The sequence below is a fragment of the Apiospora hydei genome (assembly GCF_038363865.1).
Source record: "Apiospora hydei strain CBS 114990 chromosome Unknown utg000006l_segment0_segment0, whole genome shotgun sequence".
NCBI lineage: Eukaryota > Fungi > Ascomycota > Sordariomycetes > Amphisphaeriales > Apiosporaceae > Apiospora > Apiospora hydei.
In genome coordinates this window covers 3,959,793-3,975,832 of record NW_027117365.1, presented here as the reverse complement: position 1 = coordinate 3,975,832, position 16,040 = coordinate 3,959,793, and the positions used below count along the sequence as shown (strand labels likewise).

General features: G+C 53.5%; 7 protein-coding genes across 7 annotated transcripts; 4 read left to right on the top strand and 3 right to left on the bottom strand.

The window, feature by feature from the left end:
• Positions 1-410: 410 nt before the first annotated feature.
• PG997_008474 (uncharacterized protein) lies at positions 411-1,395 on the bottom strand (the record flags this gene model as incomplete). Its single annotated transcript, XM_066812789.1, has 2 exons — positions 411-995; positions 1,150-1,395. 2 exons carry the CDS (start codon positions 1,393-1,395, stop codon positions 411-413), a joined length of 831 nt encoding a protein of 276 aa, XP_066668131.1.
• Positions 1,396-1,466: 71 nt separating this feature from the next.
• On the top strand, positions 1,467-1,859 carry PG997_008473 (uncharacterized protein; the record flags this gene model as incomplete). The annotated part of the gene is made up of 1 exon (XM_066812788.1): positions 1,467-1,859. The coding sequence occupies one exon, from the start codon at positions 1,467-1,469 to the stop codon at positions 1,857-1,859; it is 393 nt and encodes a 130-aa protein (XP_066668130.1).
• Positions 1,860-3,034: 1,175 nt separating this feature from the next.
• On the top strand, positions 3,035-3,684 carry PG997_008472 (uncharacterized protein; the record flags this gene model as incomplete). Its single annotated transcript, XM_066812787.1, has 2 exons — positions 3,035-3,238; positions 3,310-3,684. 2 exons carry the CDS (start codon positions 3,035-3,037, stop codon positions 3,682-3,684), a joined length of 579 nt encoding a protein of 192 aa, XP_066668129.1.
• A 1,348-nt stretch (positions 3,685-5,032) lies between these two features.
• Positions 5,033-6,165, bottom strand: PG997_008471 (methylsterol monooxygenase; the record flags this gene model as incomplete). Its single annotated transcript, XM_066812786.1, has 5 exons — positions 5,033-5,533; positions 5,557-5,685; positions 5,751-5,894; positions 5,955-6,072; positions 6,155-6,165. The coding sequence occupies 5 exons, from the start codon at positions 6,163-6,165 to the stop codon at positions 5,033-5,035; spliced, it is 903 nt and encodes a 300-aa protein (XP_066668128.1).
• Positions 6,166-7,681: 1,516 nt separating this feature from the next.
• On the top strand, positions 7,682-9,660 carry PG997_008470 (ATP synthase regulation protein NCA2 domain-containing protein; the record flags this gene model as incomplete). Its single annotated transcript, XM_066812785.1, has 2 exons — positions 7,682-9,352; positions 9,436-9,660. 2 exons carry the CDS (start codon positions 7,682-7,684, stop codon positions 9,658-9,660), a joined length of 1,896 nt encoding a protein of 631 aa, XP_066668127.1.
• Positions 9,661-10,255: 595 nt separating this feature from the next.
• PG997_008469 (uncharacterized protein) lies at positions 10,256-11,702 on the bottom strand (the record flags this gene model as incomplete). Its single annotated transcript, XM_066812784.1, has 3 exons — positions 10,256-10,510; positions 10,920-10,982; positions 11,532-11,702. 3 exons carry the CDS (start codon positions 11,700-11,702, stop codon positions 10,256-10,258), a joined length of 489 nt encoding a protein of 162 aa, XP_066668126.1.
• Positions 11,703-12,687: 985 nt separating this feature from the next.
• PG997_008468 (uncharacterized protein) lies at positions 12,688-14,351 on the top strand (the record flags this gene model as incomplete). Its single annotated transcript, XM_066812783.1, has 3 exons — positions 12,688-13,104; positions 13,199-13,649; positions 13,846-14,351. The coding sequence occupies 3 exons, from the start codon at positions 12,688-12,690 to the stop codon at positions 14,349-14,351; spliced, it is 1,374 nt and encodes a 457-aa protein (XP_066668125.1).
• Positions 14,352-16,040: the final 1,689 nt, after the last annotated feature.

Here is a 16,040-nt window from a genome sequence, read left to right as displayed (position 1 = left end):
ACTCACCGACGTAATGCAACTATTGATCAGCATCGGTGTGATTTGGATCATCTGCCCATCTTCTCGCATTGCAAAATCGTATTCTCTCTTAACCTCAGGTAGCCTTTGGACCATACGAAATGGCTTGTTTTATTGTAACTCGGCGGTCAAGTTTCAACGCCCGCAAAGCTTAAAAGTTGGCAGCTGTGCGCACTTCCCGCCGCTTGCTTCATCTCGTTCGCCAAGTCTATGGCCCCAAGTAGCTCAATCTTACCCCAGAAAAAGGGAACAGAAGAAAACATGATATACCCAGGCGGTGCCCGTGATCATTTCGAAACCTGCACATGCAACTATTCGATTTACGTTTGGCGGTTTTCTCCTCGGTGAATCTCTGACTCCCGTGATTTCAATGTCGTCAAGACTGCCTCCCACTACGCCACTGCATACCCCAGCGCCTCAACACCCACACCGCGATTATGCATAGTCCGGCATCTAACAAAGCCATCATGGTGAAGAACCAGCCCGTACCTAGCATCCACCAACGGCTGCAACACGGCTACATCAGCAGCAGAGAGCGCGCACCGGATAACGTTGTCGTTAGCCCCAACTGTGCTCGGCTTCTGGGGGGACATGTTCACCAACAGCGCACTATATGCCTGATGCAACACGGTACACTTGGCGCCGATGTAGAACTGCAAAATCAGGGGAACCGCCGGATGGATTTTGTATTTCACCGTCCATCCAAAGGCGATGACTACACATACGGAAACACCCAAAATGGCCATGGAACCGCGGCTGCGGGCCATCTCGATGGGAAACTTGGACATGTCGTCGCCCGAGTGCTTATCCACTGGCGGTCCTGCTTGGCGGGCGACCACACGGTAGTTCCAGTCCATCAGGCGGCCGTTGATGAAGCCTCCAGCAATGACACCAAAGCCCCCGGCAAGATAGGTAAGCCCAACATATATCTCGCTAAAACCATAACCAGACGTTCCGTAGATTATGGGAATCGAGGTCTGGATCAAGTACCAGAGGCAGTAGGGGTCTCGCCGCCAGAAAGAGGACAAGAAATGTGTCCCAATAGAAGATGAGTCGCAACGAAGAGAATGGGTTATGAACGGCCAACCGTCCTCGTCCCGTTGGGCTATGGACCTGTGTTTCCGTACTTACAGACGCATCACCTGTTCCTCCCGACTTCTCGACGTCATCGGCGCCAGGGGCATCGGTAGCATTCTGCGAACGCCTTTCTGTTGTCTTGGACTCCTGCTTTGGTGTCCAGAGCGATTGCCGAAAAGTCCTCAGGGACGCCCACCACGTCCGCCAAATCCCCTGTGCCGGAACGCTACCGTTGCCCACAATACCCCTGTTCGTCTCCGGGAGGGTCCACCCCACTAACAACACAGCGCTGCCGCCCATGATGGTCAGCGCGCGAAAGCACCATTGGAAGTCCTGACCGCCCGCGGCGTACTTGATGCTCGCCTCCTAGGATGGGGCCCAGACTGATCCTCAGCATGCTGCCCCTTTCCGCGTGCACGACGCCGGACACGATACCGTACGCGATACTCAGGGCCGCGCCGCCAACGAAGCTCTACAGCACGCGCAGGCCGGCGAACGCACGCACGCACGCACACGGGCCGACAGCCCAGGCTGTTGGAGGCGGGCAGCTGTACGGACAACACGATGCCCTGGAAAATGAAGTTCAGGTGACCGCACTGGACCGATGCGGTGTAGTGCGCCGCGAGGAGCAGGGTCAGGGGAAGCGGATAGTGGCCGAGAAAGTAGGTCGGAGACCGCTTCGGCCTCGGAGTAGGGGTACTACCAGCGATGGCCGGGTGCAGCCAGCTCAGCCTTTGCTAAATGGTTCTTACGTGCTGCTGTAAGGATGCTGCTAACACCAATTTGCCATCTGTACACTTTGCCCTGAAACCTATGGAGGCCATTCTAATGGACTGGACTTTCTACTTTCTATGAGCAACAACACTGTACAACGCCCATGGATCGCCAGGTTCCCTTTGAGCCACTTGACGCTCTAAATTTGGAGCGTTTCTAATCGTCAGTCTGCAGTCCAGACATCGCTGACAATAGGGTATAGTCTAACGAAGCCTGTAATATATGGTCCCTTGCGACCCTATTGTGAACCCTCGTCCTGGGAATTCAATAGGTCCCGTGATATACCAGGCTGGAATTGACAAGACACGGCAGAAGAGGGTTCCTTAGAAGGGCATGGGTGAGGCCATCAATTCAGTCTAGGGTGGTATCGGTTTCTCACGATGCAATCAAGCATGCTAGTATGAAGACCTTGTTGCGTAGCAGGTGGCGATTGTCAATAGAATCGGTCGTCGACGCAAGGGAGCGAGTACTATCTTGAGGGTTCAACTGGATTAAACGATGAACCATAAAGGAGGGGTGGCTGTTTCGAGGATATGATTGGATTTGAGAAGCCAAAATGAGGAGGTGAGTGCCCTGGGGGCGCACCTTGAAGCATCGAAAGTAAAGGGTACCAGGGGTAAGCGTATGCAACCGTCGATCATCACATCACAGACAATGTTGCGCTGGCTCTCTTGGCATAGAGTACTTAAATAGCGATGAGCCGGATTCGGGTATACCTGAAATGAATTGGTTATCAAGTGCTGTTAGAAATGATAGTTTTCCTGGGGTATCATGCGATCCAGCACCGAGCACAAGTACGCGACCCTGGACCCGACAGTTTCGAACGAACCAAATCCAGTTTCGGTCGAAGTCATTTGATACGTCGATGATGCTGTGAAATCAAGTCTGGAGCCCGTCTGGCTGACATTTCTTGTATAACCACTGACACATACCCAGTGCTTCCCCCCGGCAACAAAGTCATCGGTATCACGCCGTCCGGCTCGTCCTACTGGGCTCGAACAGCGAAGATCGAGACAGAAACCCCCTGAGGGGAAGAACAGTCATTCTTCATCAAGGTAGGGGGTCCCTTGGTACGTTAGTCCGAAAGTGTCCCCTTTCTGACACCCCTTATTAGGTCCGATGTGGCGACTACGCCCAGAAACTATTCACGGGCGAATATGCCTCGATGCGAGCCCTCCGTGAGGCGATGCCGGAACTCACGCCACTGCCCATCGGCACGGGCCAGTACGCCAGCGACCCCGACAAGTTCTTCTACCTGTGCGAGTTCCGCGACCTCGTCGAGGACGTGCCCGACATCAAGGACTTCTCCTCCATGGTCGCCGAGCTGCACAAGCGCGGGGTCTCGCCTGACGGCAAGTTCGGCTTCCCGGTCCCGACCTATGAGGGCGGCTGCCGATGCTCTACCCGCCGTCCGACACGTGGGAGGGGCTGTTCACCCAGGTCATGGAAACGGCCTTTGCCGTCGAGGAGGAGTCGCAGGGCGCCGACGCCGACATGCAGGCCCTGCGGGTGGCCATCATGACCAAGGTGATCCCGCGGCTGCTGCGGCCCATGGAGACCGGCGGCCGAAGTCTGGTGCCGCGGCTCGTGCACTCGGACCTGTGGCACGGCAACGTCGCTGTCGACGTCAACACGGGATTGCCCGTCATATTCGACGGCATCGCTCTCTACGCCCACAACGAATACGAACTGGCCCCCTGGCGTCCCACCCGCCACAATATCGGGAGACCGTATATCAACGAGTATCTGAAGCATGCAGCCGTGACAGATCCCGCCGAGGACTTCGAGGACAGAAACTTGTTATACTGCATGTGAGTACCAGTCCCTACCAAAGCGGTCTCTTATCCTCTTGAGTTGCCAGAAGGAGAAACCCAGCAGCTGAAACCTTTGCCATAGCAAGTTCAACCTGAATAGCTCAGCCCATTATCCCGGGAATCTGCGATTTCGTAACATGTAAGATAAAGCCACCTAAATGGCCCGTCTAGCAGCCTACTGCCCTTGCTGAGACAACCACGTAGAGTCCGCGAGGAGATGCGCGAGCTAGTCAACAAATACCCAAATGGCTACGAAGGATGGCTGAAAGAGCACCCTGGAGAAGTTGCTACAGTCCCACCAGACGACACAGGATTGCTACGTCTGTGAAGGATGTCTTGGCCTCCACCAAAGCTATCAATCCGTCGATAATCCGAATTGGGTCCTATGACTTGAGTATTATGCCAGATACTCCGCAGGCCGCCATCGAGGTTTTGTTGGTCCATGGGCGTCGTAAATGTTGGGTTGTTTATACAGTTTGGAGGGTATTGGGTAGAATACCTTCTTTTTGGGTCTATGTGTGTTGAGTTTGCTCGGTTTTGAGTTACTTGCTTCTGCTGACCTGCGCCGGTATGAGTCCAAAGCAAAAGATTGCAATGAAACAGCAAGTCCAAGACATGGACTGCCATGCGAATGATAGCGCATTGAACCGGATCACATCGGATACCAAATAGGGGTCGGGAAATGGTATATTATCAATATACAGTGGCATTCAGTCGTACTGAGCCAATTTCCACTATATCGGCAACCTTGACATGGCGTTACACACATCTCGTCCGGCGCCGATAGAGTGCCGGGAGAAAGGAAGGATCCGGCGCGGGCCGCATGTTTGTATGGTTACACGAATCAGCCAACTACCGCATCATATCATTGAGCAGCTGGCTGAGGTGTGGTGGGGGCCCAACGATGGCATCTAATACAAGCATCAACACAAGTTCAAAACCACAACAGACACTTCACCCATCACATAATTGTCAGTGACTTTAGGATTTCATCATTATTAACTCATTATTTGTATTGTAGGGCATACGTCCATACCCATGATTAAAAGTGTGTACACCTGGTTCAGGCCCCCTTTCTCAGAATTATGTACAGGTTTTTCAAAAACGAACGGCAGGGGGCCCTCCAGTACGCCCTCCCTAATGGCGGTAAATGCTCATTGGTGCAACACGAACGCCTAATTGCGACGCCGCGATTCTAGGACCATTCTAATGCGAATAAATGCCCAGCCACGAGAAAAAAGCGATTGTGGCGCTGGGTGCTCTTTTGCCGTAAATCGTGAACGGGAGTTCTTGTCTGGGCAGGAATACCGCCTAGACTTTTGTTGAAGAGAGAAGTAGAAGCCCGTAATCTACTGGGCCTTCTTCGCCTTCAGGGCCGCCATCTTCCTCTCGCGGCGGCGCTTGGCAGCCTCGGGGCCAGACTCAGTGTCGAGCATGTAGTCCCACCAGCGGAAGCTGGAGGCGTAGTTGCCGATGAAGCGCTCGTGGTGGATGTCGTGGTGCTCAGCGCCGGCCCAGAAGGGCAGGAAGTGTCGCAAGCTCCAGGGGAAATCGTAGCCGCTGTGGGAATCGATGGCCTGGAAGAGACGGCCGACAATCCACACGTACATGGTGAACAGGTGCAGGTCACCGGTCAAGGAAACCCAGAGAATGGGAGATCCGACGGTTCCGAGAGCGAGGAGCATAACTTCGAGGGGCGAGGCGTACTCAGCAGCCAGACCGAAAGGCGCCGAGTAGGTGTGGTGCAGCTTGTGGATGTTCTTGTACAGAGGGCCGTAGTGCAGGGCGCGGTGGAGCCAATAGTGCCATGTGTCCTCCATAACGAAGAAGATGGCGATGTGCATGGCCATCTTCCAGAGAGGGGGAAGGGCACGCCGTAGTCCATGCCGAAGTAAGTCGCGATGGGGTGGAAAAGCCAGATCTGGGGCAGCTCGACGGTGAAGTGGCTCAGCAGGACCAAGCTGGCGCACTCCCACTGTTCCTTCATGGTAGGAATTTTTTGCTGTAGGTTATGTCAGTCTCGAGGTCGAAGTGTATCAAGTTGGAAGTGGACTCGGTCGAGCGTACGTTCTGGATCTTGTATCTGTTCAGGAAGGGCGTTCGGTCGATGATCATCCACGGGATGCAGCGGCCGAAGTAGAAGACCTCGTGCATGACGAAACTCATGATACCGGTGGCCAGAATATCGTTCTGCATCCACAGATACCAGGCCTGAAGGATTGATTAGTATCGGGGTATGGAAGATTGGGCTGACGTGGACGGAAAACATACCGCCCAGGCGCGCTCAACGACATTGAGCTGGATGTTCTGCTTGGTGACTTCTTCGAAGACGCCGAGATAGGTATCGGGTTGGCTGAAAGCTCCCGTGAGACCCGCGAGGGTGGCGTTGCTGTTCAAAGGTACAGGTTAGCATGCTGATGTAGACGAAGGGGCTCGAGGGCGGTGGCAATGGGGGCTGCGCGAGAACATACATTGCTGCCATGGCGCGTGGATTGAACGGGCACTACAATGTGGCGGTAGACCAAGAGGGAATGAATGTGCGGCCGAGCCAGCTGTGTGGGAGTGAGTCTGTGTCAAAGGTGAAGAGGAGGGCTGCAGACGCAACAGCCTTATATGAGCCAGAGGATGGAGGAGGGAAAAAGAAAGGGATCAGGAACGGATAGTGAAGATCCCGTCTCGAATGATACTTTAAAGGGACCCCGGGAGAGGCGACAAGAGAAACTGGAGATTTCCCACATGAAAAAGGGTCAATTCCCAGGGACCAGGCCTATCAGGCGCCCCTGCTCATCTGCAAACCGTTAACGAAAGCTCAATGTTTCCCTGAGTCCGATCCACCAACAATTGGCAGTTAATTTGAGCCACAAATGCGGCGCAAATCCGGAGCTCTCGTATTCGGGTTGGGATACGACTAGCCTGTTTCGCGAACAAACGCCAGTCCTTCCAAGACTGGCTAGGCCAAAGACGGCCTAGCGTCACTATCCGAGGTGTGGCTAGTGCGGGAGCCCAGGAACAAAGATCAGTCGATCTACTGATTAGATGCTTATTGCTCTGCTGCCCCGTGTCCTTGTTGATGGGAATTCCCAGCCGATGCATGGGGGTTGTCGGCCAACAACTGACAACCAGCACCCGCTAGCCCACTAGCGCAGTAGATAGACTCTGGCCCAGTCCTGACCGTCCTGCCACGCCTGCACACAGGCTGCACACTGCTGCACCTGCCGGGCAATTGGCTTTCTCGAAAGCTGTCAGTCACTCCCCGTCACTCCCCGACCACCCGGCCCCGCGCCCAGCTAGCTATCCCTAATTGTCCCTAATGCTTCCAGCCTGGCTGCGTGGCCTGCAGTGCAGTCTGCCAGTGAGTGCAGGCAATGAATGTGCTGGCTGCGGCTCAAGCACGAATTTCTGGCCGACGTGCACCTTAGCCCGGCACAGCACTCTCGAATGCCAATTTTTTTTTAATCCATCTCCTTCACTCCCTCTATTTTGCATATCTGTAGGTAATCTTGAGGAGCTGCTGCCGAAGCTTTGATGACCTCATATTTATTCAAGCCCCAAGCTCCCGCTTTTATCTGAGGTGCATGCGGCCTTCGATTTTTGGAAGCTTCTACGGCTACGAGGATACTTGCTGAATTTTGCATGCTTCTCCAATTTCTTCGTTGTGCTCATTAACCAAACATTCGACATCGACAGTTGGCGGCGATGCATGCCGTCGTCAACCGGCTCCAATTCGTCCAGGCCCACTTAAACCTTCAGACCATCATCAGTCCATGATCAGAACAAGCAAGCATCTGCTTCGTTCAGCTTTACCGCTACTCAGCACGACCTAGCTGCCAGGTCACCTTAACCCTGTGATCCAGTATATACAGTACTGGGCTGACTACATACTACTACATACCACATGCGTATGCACGACGCTTGGTCTATTACGCAACCCCGGACCATTTTGCTGATTGGGCTGCCCACAACCCTGGGACTCGTCCGGCCAGGCAGGGATCAGAGCCATGACGGTGGTATCGGATCAGGTCCGGCGGCTGGATGCGCAACTGGACCGTATCCCCTTCACCGGTGCCGCCGAGTTCACCGCAACGCATCACGCTTCTGCTGAGCCATCCCGTGTCAAAGACCTCCTCCGCATTATCAAATTTCTTTCCTCATCCGCCAACGCCTCCACGGCCGCGCAGCCAATTCTGCCAACATGGCAGGTCAAGTCTCTCCTAGCCCAGTCGCAGCTCCTGTCTGAGCCCAGCGACGAGATAACCCAGTATGAGACTGATCTGGAATGGCTTCTCGTCAGTAAAGCTACCGTGCAGACTTACGGTATCATCATGAGGACGCTGCTCGACCAAATTGTACCGCTCAGCGACCACATTTGGTATTGGGACACGGTTCTTTCTTCCCCGGCAAGTAGTAGTCTGTACATGGTCCAAACCTCTCCCATGCGCCTTTGGGGTTGGTCTCAGGAAATATACCAAGACAGCAAGGCCCGTCTGCGTCGCAATACGGGCCAAGTAACTGGGCTGTTCGCCGAGGAACATGAAAGTACTTGGGGCAGCTATATGTCGCAGAACTGGCAACGGTTCTATGGCATCGTCCGCGAGAGCATCCGGGAAAGGTCGCTTGCGGACATCCAGCGCCGAGCCAAATCCCCCTTTACCCTTGCTCAGGAAGAGGCACGTCAGAGACAGTCTAGGCTGAAGAAGCTTCGCGAGATGACGGCAAGCGGCCTCGGTGTTCTCATCGACGAAGGCCTTGCTTTTGGAGGCAATGGAAGTGACGATGGCAAAAGCGACATCATCATGTCTAATAGCCAGGAATGGAAAGGTGTCGTTGAACGCAGCGTGGCTTTGATGGATATGGTACTTAAGGATGTTCTTAACCTGGACTCGGGCGTAGCCGACTTCGAAGACAGGGTGTTTGCTGGCGTCGACGAAGACCCCGAGCTTTCCATACAGGTGGAAGACGACGACAGCAACAGGCCTTCCGTGATTGCCAAACGACTTCACTACCTGTTGGAAGACCAACTTCCGCTTCACCTTAAATCAGCCGAGTTTTTGGTCGGTGCACACGGTCGGCCGTCCCGCTTGGTGAGATACTGGCTCCCTGCAACTGTTCTGCTCTTTTCGTCGAGCACAGTCCTTCGCATCCTCCTCAACCGCCAGAAGGAAATTCTGGACTGGGTAGCGGATCTTGGAGTGACTGTCAAAGACTTCTGGTTCAACTGGATCGTTGAACCGACACGAAAAGTGATTGGTACTATACGCCACGACTCCAACAGTGACATCGCCATCATGAGTCGCGATAGTCTCAAGTCGGACAGAGATAGCCTGGAACGCATGGTAGTTGATTTCGCTCTGGACAGGCCCACCTCGGCAACAGGCGCCTCATCCCTCTCCGAGTCTCAAGTGGCAGACATCAGGGCCAAGGTTCAACAAGGAGATCTGACGCCGGTACTTCGTGCATACGAGAAGGACCTGCGCACGCCTCTGATGGGCGCGGTGCGGGGAGATCTGGTACGGACCCTGCTGATTCAGGTGCAAAAGACCAAGGTTGATGTCGAGGTTGCGATGACGGGTATTGACACACTCTTGCGAAGCCAGGAATTGGTCTTTGGGTTCGTCGGTTTGACCCCTGGCATCCTTGTTTCCATTGCTGTATTCCAGTACATGCACAATGTATTCTCGGAGGCTTCCGCAAAGACAGGCATACCGACAGATGTGTGTGGGTGCTGCGCGACATTGACAGAATCCTTACCGAGGCCACCCCCTCACCTAACAATCTCCTGTCCTACAAAGACCATGGATTGCTCGTCTGCGAGCTCCACGTTCTACGACGATTGGCATTTGACCTCCTCCCCACCGATGCGTACAAGCAGAGGTTCTTGGAAGATTTGGAGGAGCTGGGCAACAACCTCAAGGGAATTCGCTCGCAGCTGCGGGCGCTGGATCGTATCCGCTGGGTATACTCCAAATGGCTCTTGTAACAACAGATATATTAACACAGTCCGCAATGACACTGTCACGATAGGATGAGCCATGATTACTTAACGCGCCTAACGGTTGATATGATATATCAGAGTTGTTGGTTGTCGAATACCTACCCTACGGACCATATCCGCAGGCACCCAGTGATAGTAAATGACGGCCAAAATACTTCTCATCAAGTTCTTTTGTGTCTGTGCGATGTGCGTGATATTGATCTCGTTAAACTTCGTGCCACAGCTCGCCGGTCATATGCGTAGAATATTGATTAAGCTTGGTATTACACCGACTTGAACTTAGTTCTACATCTACGACTGTTCATATTCACCACCACAACGTCGATGTGCATTAATTTGCTTGCGTAGATAGATACGTTGCTATGCAGCTAGGCATATATGCAGGGTAGACACGTACAGCAAGTTTCCAGTCCTGCCCACCCTCATACACAGACGAAGACTGATACAACTAGGGCCATGGATTTCGCCCCATTCGCTGGTCTTGTCCACCTGTACGCAAGCGCACCAATGCGAAGGTCTGCCTCCTTATCTATCATTGTACTGTACATCGTTTCAGGGGTTTTGCTTTGCGAGGGTGCCCCTAAGCCGAAGTTTTGCTAGCCCCTGACTTTGGGGCTTGGGATTTGGGTGTGCAGCATTCAGCACCAGCCCCAGACGCTACAGTGTCGGCCAGGTTCCTCATGGCGCAGCTCTGGTCACCTTGCTGCTGCTGCTCTTCCACGATATCTCCGAAGTCGCGGGCCAGGCCGTCGCAGATGGCTGCAAGCTCGACGTCCTGTGTCGAAAGTCCCTTGGGACTGTGGGTGGTCCAGCGGATGAAGGTCACGTTGTATACCTGTGTACATCATTGATTCAGTATGTCAGCTGCTTGCTTTCCGCATACAGAACGATGTTGCATCAACACCCGTGGAGGGTATACGAGGCGCAATTAACGGAGCTGGCAAGGGCTTTTTGAAGTTGGGAAAGTACGAATGCCCCGAATCGTACAACTCGCTTCTAGGGGTTGGTTGGCAACACCAGGGTATGTGGCTACAGAGTATGTGGCTATCAAAACAGCAATGTGCTTCGTGTAACTTGTGGAGCATCTGCAAGATGAAGCGAGCCACTGAACTCAACCAGCCAGGGTACCCGTAATGAGTAAGCAACCGCATTTGAGATGCCAACTTCTCTTTACTTCCTTGTATTTGCCAGGATTTTGCTTGATGAAGTGCAGAAATACCCCGTGGGATAGGCTTGGAACTTACATTTGACCATTCCGGGTGATGGTTCTTCAACTTGCATTGTAAAGAGACTGCAGTCATGAAATCCTACCAACGCACCGGATTAGTCAGGATCTGTCAAGAGTTTGTAATCTCATAGCATGAAATAACAGTCTGGTGATCAAGGCAGTTGCCTGCATCGTAGTGGTGCGCTTGTAGCATGACTTTGCTCAGCGTGTCTGCTTGCTTCACGACACTGATGAAATTCCCTTGGTGGGCTTAACCCACGTGAATTGCCGAGGCTTAACAACGCGGTACAGTGCATCAAGTAAATAGCAGTGTTGATCTTCATCCTGTCGAACGCAAGAGATAGGCTATTGGGCTGAGTCAGGGACATCTACCACCTGCCGTGATGTATCCCCCGTCTCTATAGGAGGGGATCCGCAGTTCGCTTGAGCCGCAGAAACGACGAACGCATATGCGACGAAAGGCTTGGCAGCTCTGTAACCCATAGAGCTCATGTGTATTTTCACGATGCCTGAAAAATGAATTTCCTGAATGGGCAGTCCGAGGTTTAACACCCCTTTTCTCCCTCCGGGGCCAGAAGCCAGATCCACCGCTTGCTTGGATACCGAACATGGGGTAAGCGTAACTTACCCAAGTCTTCGCAAACGTCTTGAACTTGAAGCTACGTTCGAGTCCTTCTCCGGAGCTGATCAAGTTCCACCGACCTCCTGTCTCCGCCAATAGTGGCTGGAGCTTTGGCTTTAGAACCGCCTCATCTGAGCCTGCAGAGAACTTGGCCTGGGCGGTAGCGGCGGTAGTCATGGCCGCACGAGGAATTCGACAGAACTTCTGAACTAGGGGCTCCGAGTACTGAAAGTGGTTTCTTGAGAGTGCCACTCGGGGTACTGAGTGTGGCCGGTGTACTGATGAAATAGATCGCGTGCTTGTTCTCGCAAGAGAGTGAGCGTAGCGGAGCCACGCTGGCGAGCCGTTCATTGGTCAATTAGATATGAGCACTAACCATACGGTCAATACGGGATGAAGCAAGCAATTCCGACAGGCGAGACGGAGGAAGGCGATGTATTGATGGTGAGTGTAGCTCTGGAACGGCGATGTTCATTGAACTACTACCCTTACATAGAACCTGGGAAGCTTTGGGCGCTAGGGCCATCAGCCGTGCAAAATAACCTAACCCAGGCAGGGGCGTGGGTGCAAGAATTAGCGGCCCCGGCCGGATCCAAGTCCGCTTGGCCAGGAAGGTACTGTACATCAAATACTGGTGTTTCCTTCCCATTAGATCACCTGCCAATTCCCTCAGGAAACATGCAGGTACACACCTAATGTACACCTGCATAGTCAGCCATCGATGTTTTCCTGACATGCTGAAAACATCTATCGAGGTTCTTCCTCGAGAGCCATCCAATATCTACTGCCGTGAGGCGCTCGATGGTATAGGTTGTGATGTCTGGGGTAAGTAATGTGCATACAAGATGCAGCCATTGCATGCGTCTGATGCGGGCTAGGTAGCAACAGGAAGGTAAGCCACCCATCAACCGTCTCGTCTTGCGACCATATGCGCAAGGTTCAAATACATCAGCAGCGTGCAGACGGTGCAGAGGGGCAATTGGAAGCCGCATATTCTTCAGCATATCAGAACCCGTCCATTAGGTGGTAATTATAGCCACTGCTTAATAAGGGGAGTCACCAGGCGTCTCGCTGCCCAACTGACCCTGATATCAACTCGCAAACTTCAGCCTTCTGCTGCAACTACATCCATTGGAACTTTTGGCCCATCACCCCATTCATCATGCGTGTGTCTCACTACACGGAATCGACAGAGTGCGGCAATGGCGAAGAGGAGAGCCCTGGGACAACTACCGCCACCACGCGCTTTGGCATCAGGGGCGACCTCTTGATCCCAGGTTGTGGGCAGCCTATCGAGGACGGCGCTGTGGTGGTCGCGGACGCCATGATCGAGTGGGTTGGTGACTTCTCCAACCGCCCGGCCAAGTATGACGCCGTCAAGTTTCACCACGTCAAAGTACTCATGCCAGGACTGTGGGATTGCCACGTCCACTTCGGGGGCCACGGCCTAGCTTTCAGTACCTTGAATGCCAGCAGCTCGTTCTTGCCAGGCGCACCCACCTTGGCCGGCGCTGTTACGGTGGCCGATTTACGTCGCACCCTTGATGCAGGATTCACCTCTGTTCGGGAGTTGATGGGGGTGGGTGGGACATTTTCCTCTTTCCTCCATCTTACTTACCTGCCTACGATCTAGTACAAGCGTGTGGAGAGACTGACACTATATCAAACCAAAGTATGCAGGATATCTGTGGCCGGGCATCCGAGACGGGTATCTAGTCGGCCCCAATGTCTACTCCTCACTGGCAGCCCTATCAATCACAGGCGGCCACGGCGATGACCACGAGCTGCCCCTCTGCGCGGTCAAGCAGTTCGGGGAGGCAGGAGGCGCTTCCTATCTGTGTGATGGCGTGGACGAGTGTACCAAAGCCGTCCGCACCATGGTACGCAGAGGAGCGCGATGCATCAAGGTCTGCTCCTCAGGAGGCGTGCTTAGTCTTAATGACGACCCCGAAGACCGCCAATTCTCGGATAAGGAGCTCAAGGCCATCGTCGACGAGACGGAGCGCTCAGGCCGCGCCGTTGCTGCCCATGCCATCGGGAAAGCCGGAATCATGGCAGCGCTCAGAGCCGGTATCAAGAGCATCGAGCATGGGTGTTATCTGGACGAAGAGGTTGCGATACTTAGTACGTGGTGGAGTTTGCGTTTATGTTCCCCAATCCCCGGAAGCAGAGGCCGGCATGGCTGCATCCCCTACCCTCCGAAGGAGTCCCGACCAAGGTGGCGTCTATTATTGCATATAACAACAGCAGGGTGTTTTACCGGAGAAACCTTTCGCCTTTTTTTCTCTCCCGTATCTTGACAACTTGCCTTTATACTTAGGCTATCTTGTTGGACCAATGCTAACCCTCGGATTTACAGTGAAGGAGAAGGGGGCAACCCTCGTTGCAACCCGGCATATCCAAGAAAGCCTACTCCTTGATCCCAGCGGGTTCCCCGAGCCCGTTGTCAAGAAAATCAAGAAGATCGTCCCCTTAACGAGGAAGAACTATGATCTGGCAATACAGCAAGGCGTCAAGATTGCGCTCGGTACCGATACTTGGAACAGCAACCCAGAGCACCGTGTCGCCCACGGCAAGAATGCCATGGAACTCACATATGCAGTCAAGGCGGGAATGACCCCGCTACAGGCAATCGCAGCCATGACTGCCAACGCTCCGGAGGTCCTGGGCAGACTGGCGCCCAAGAGCGGTCAGTTGAAAGCTGGATATGACGCAGATCTAATAGGCGTGGCAGGGAATCCACTGGACGACCTCGCTTTCCTCACAGATCCGAACAATGTTACGCACGTCTGGAAGGGTGGGAAACTGTATAAGTCGCCAGCGTAAACATTGCATGTCATGTATGCAATAACACTTGCGCAGTATCGGGAGACGAGGGGCGAGGCGAGGCGAGGCGAGGAGGAGGGGGGTTGGGTAGGCATGTAGGTAGGGGGTTCCACAAGTCTCTCGACCGTCCTCCGTTCAATCACCCTTGTCATACACCCATGCATAGAAGTAAGCAGTAATGCACGCTCGAGATGTGCTACAATATAAATTACCACGTCGGCATTGCCCAACTGCTGGCGCAGCTTCTACTTTGAGCATGTCATGTACAGACGGTGTGGTTACATAAGCAAGATGGTCCCCATCTTTCCTCCGGACTCGCGTTCTGCTGCGTCTTATGGCCGAGACGGGACGGTGCAACCTAACTGTCCATACGCAAGCGAGAGCGACGAGTGCCCTGGGAAGAAATGCGTATGCCCCCGGCCAGTGCGGATCACTCCTCCAAACAGTAATGTTTCTCTTATCGGCGGAAGTGTGTCTTGATCATCTACCTACTTTGTGCGACTCTGTGAAGCCACTTGGCTCCGAGAGACAGTTTTGTGGTGGCTGTTACGCAGTTCTGTATAAAATTGCTTTCTCATATCTTGCTCATGGGCCGGCCACCTTGGGGTATGAGTGAGTGACGAGCGCAGCACTGGTGATGAGTGATCGTAACCTGGCCCTTAACCTAGCCGTCGTATGGCTTTTTCAGACGTTGCATCAGCAGCGCCTCACCACACAACACGACTTTCCCGAAACAGCAGCACAACAGGTACTTTTTTTCTTATTTGCTTTTTCATCGGGCGAGGGAAGAGACCGAGGTTTCCTTCGGAATATCGTCCTCATACTGGGCTACACGTGATTCTTCCGGGTTGATCTGCGAGCAGGCCGTACTGTGCGCGGCCCCTCTCGTCTAACAACTGGGCTTGGAAGTTGGGACCCCATTATGTGTAAGCAGAACCTGTGCCGCAAGTGGATTGTGGGTTTGTGATGTATCGTGCGTGCGTGCGTGCGTGCTGCTCCAAGTCGCTGCTGCTGTTGGGTGGGTTTCGTTCGCCTTGGGGCAAAAAACTCAGAAGAGATCCATGGGATACCTTCTCGCCGGTCAGGGGCGGAGGCATCTCTCTCGGCCGATATTGTGCGCGCTAGGGTTCTGTTTACTTACATACCGTGCAACACTCTCCACGGTCTCACAATAAGTATAGGTAGATAGTAAACATCCTGCTTGCCTCGTTCTGTGACTCGGCAGGATGGTGGGTGGGTTTCGGGAGGTTTGTTTGGTGGTAAGATTACTAATAGTAGGAGTTAAGGCACGGATGACCTGATCACTCCCGGTTGTCGCTTGAGGGCGCATCTACCAGTGAACTGACTGGCTCCTTGGCTCCTGTAAACACCAGCTCTAGTGGGTTAGGTACGTGGATTATGTAAGTCCCGTTATATCTACATACATACATAACCAACAGCGTGCTGAGACCATAGTAGAATCCAGGAGACTTTGTCATATGGTAGACCGACCTAGAGATCAAGTGAAGAGCAAGTCGACTAAGCAGTGTGAGTGTGCGTCGACGGACGAGTGACTGGATTCGGGTGCGCTATCGAGTAGGTATGTAGTACTTTTGCAAATCCCGAGGGGTCCGGACTCTCCTTGCAGTTGGAAAGTCCGGCGCGGCATCGCGTGCCAAGAGACTGGGTTCATATCTCAATCTCTCGAAT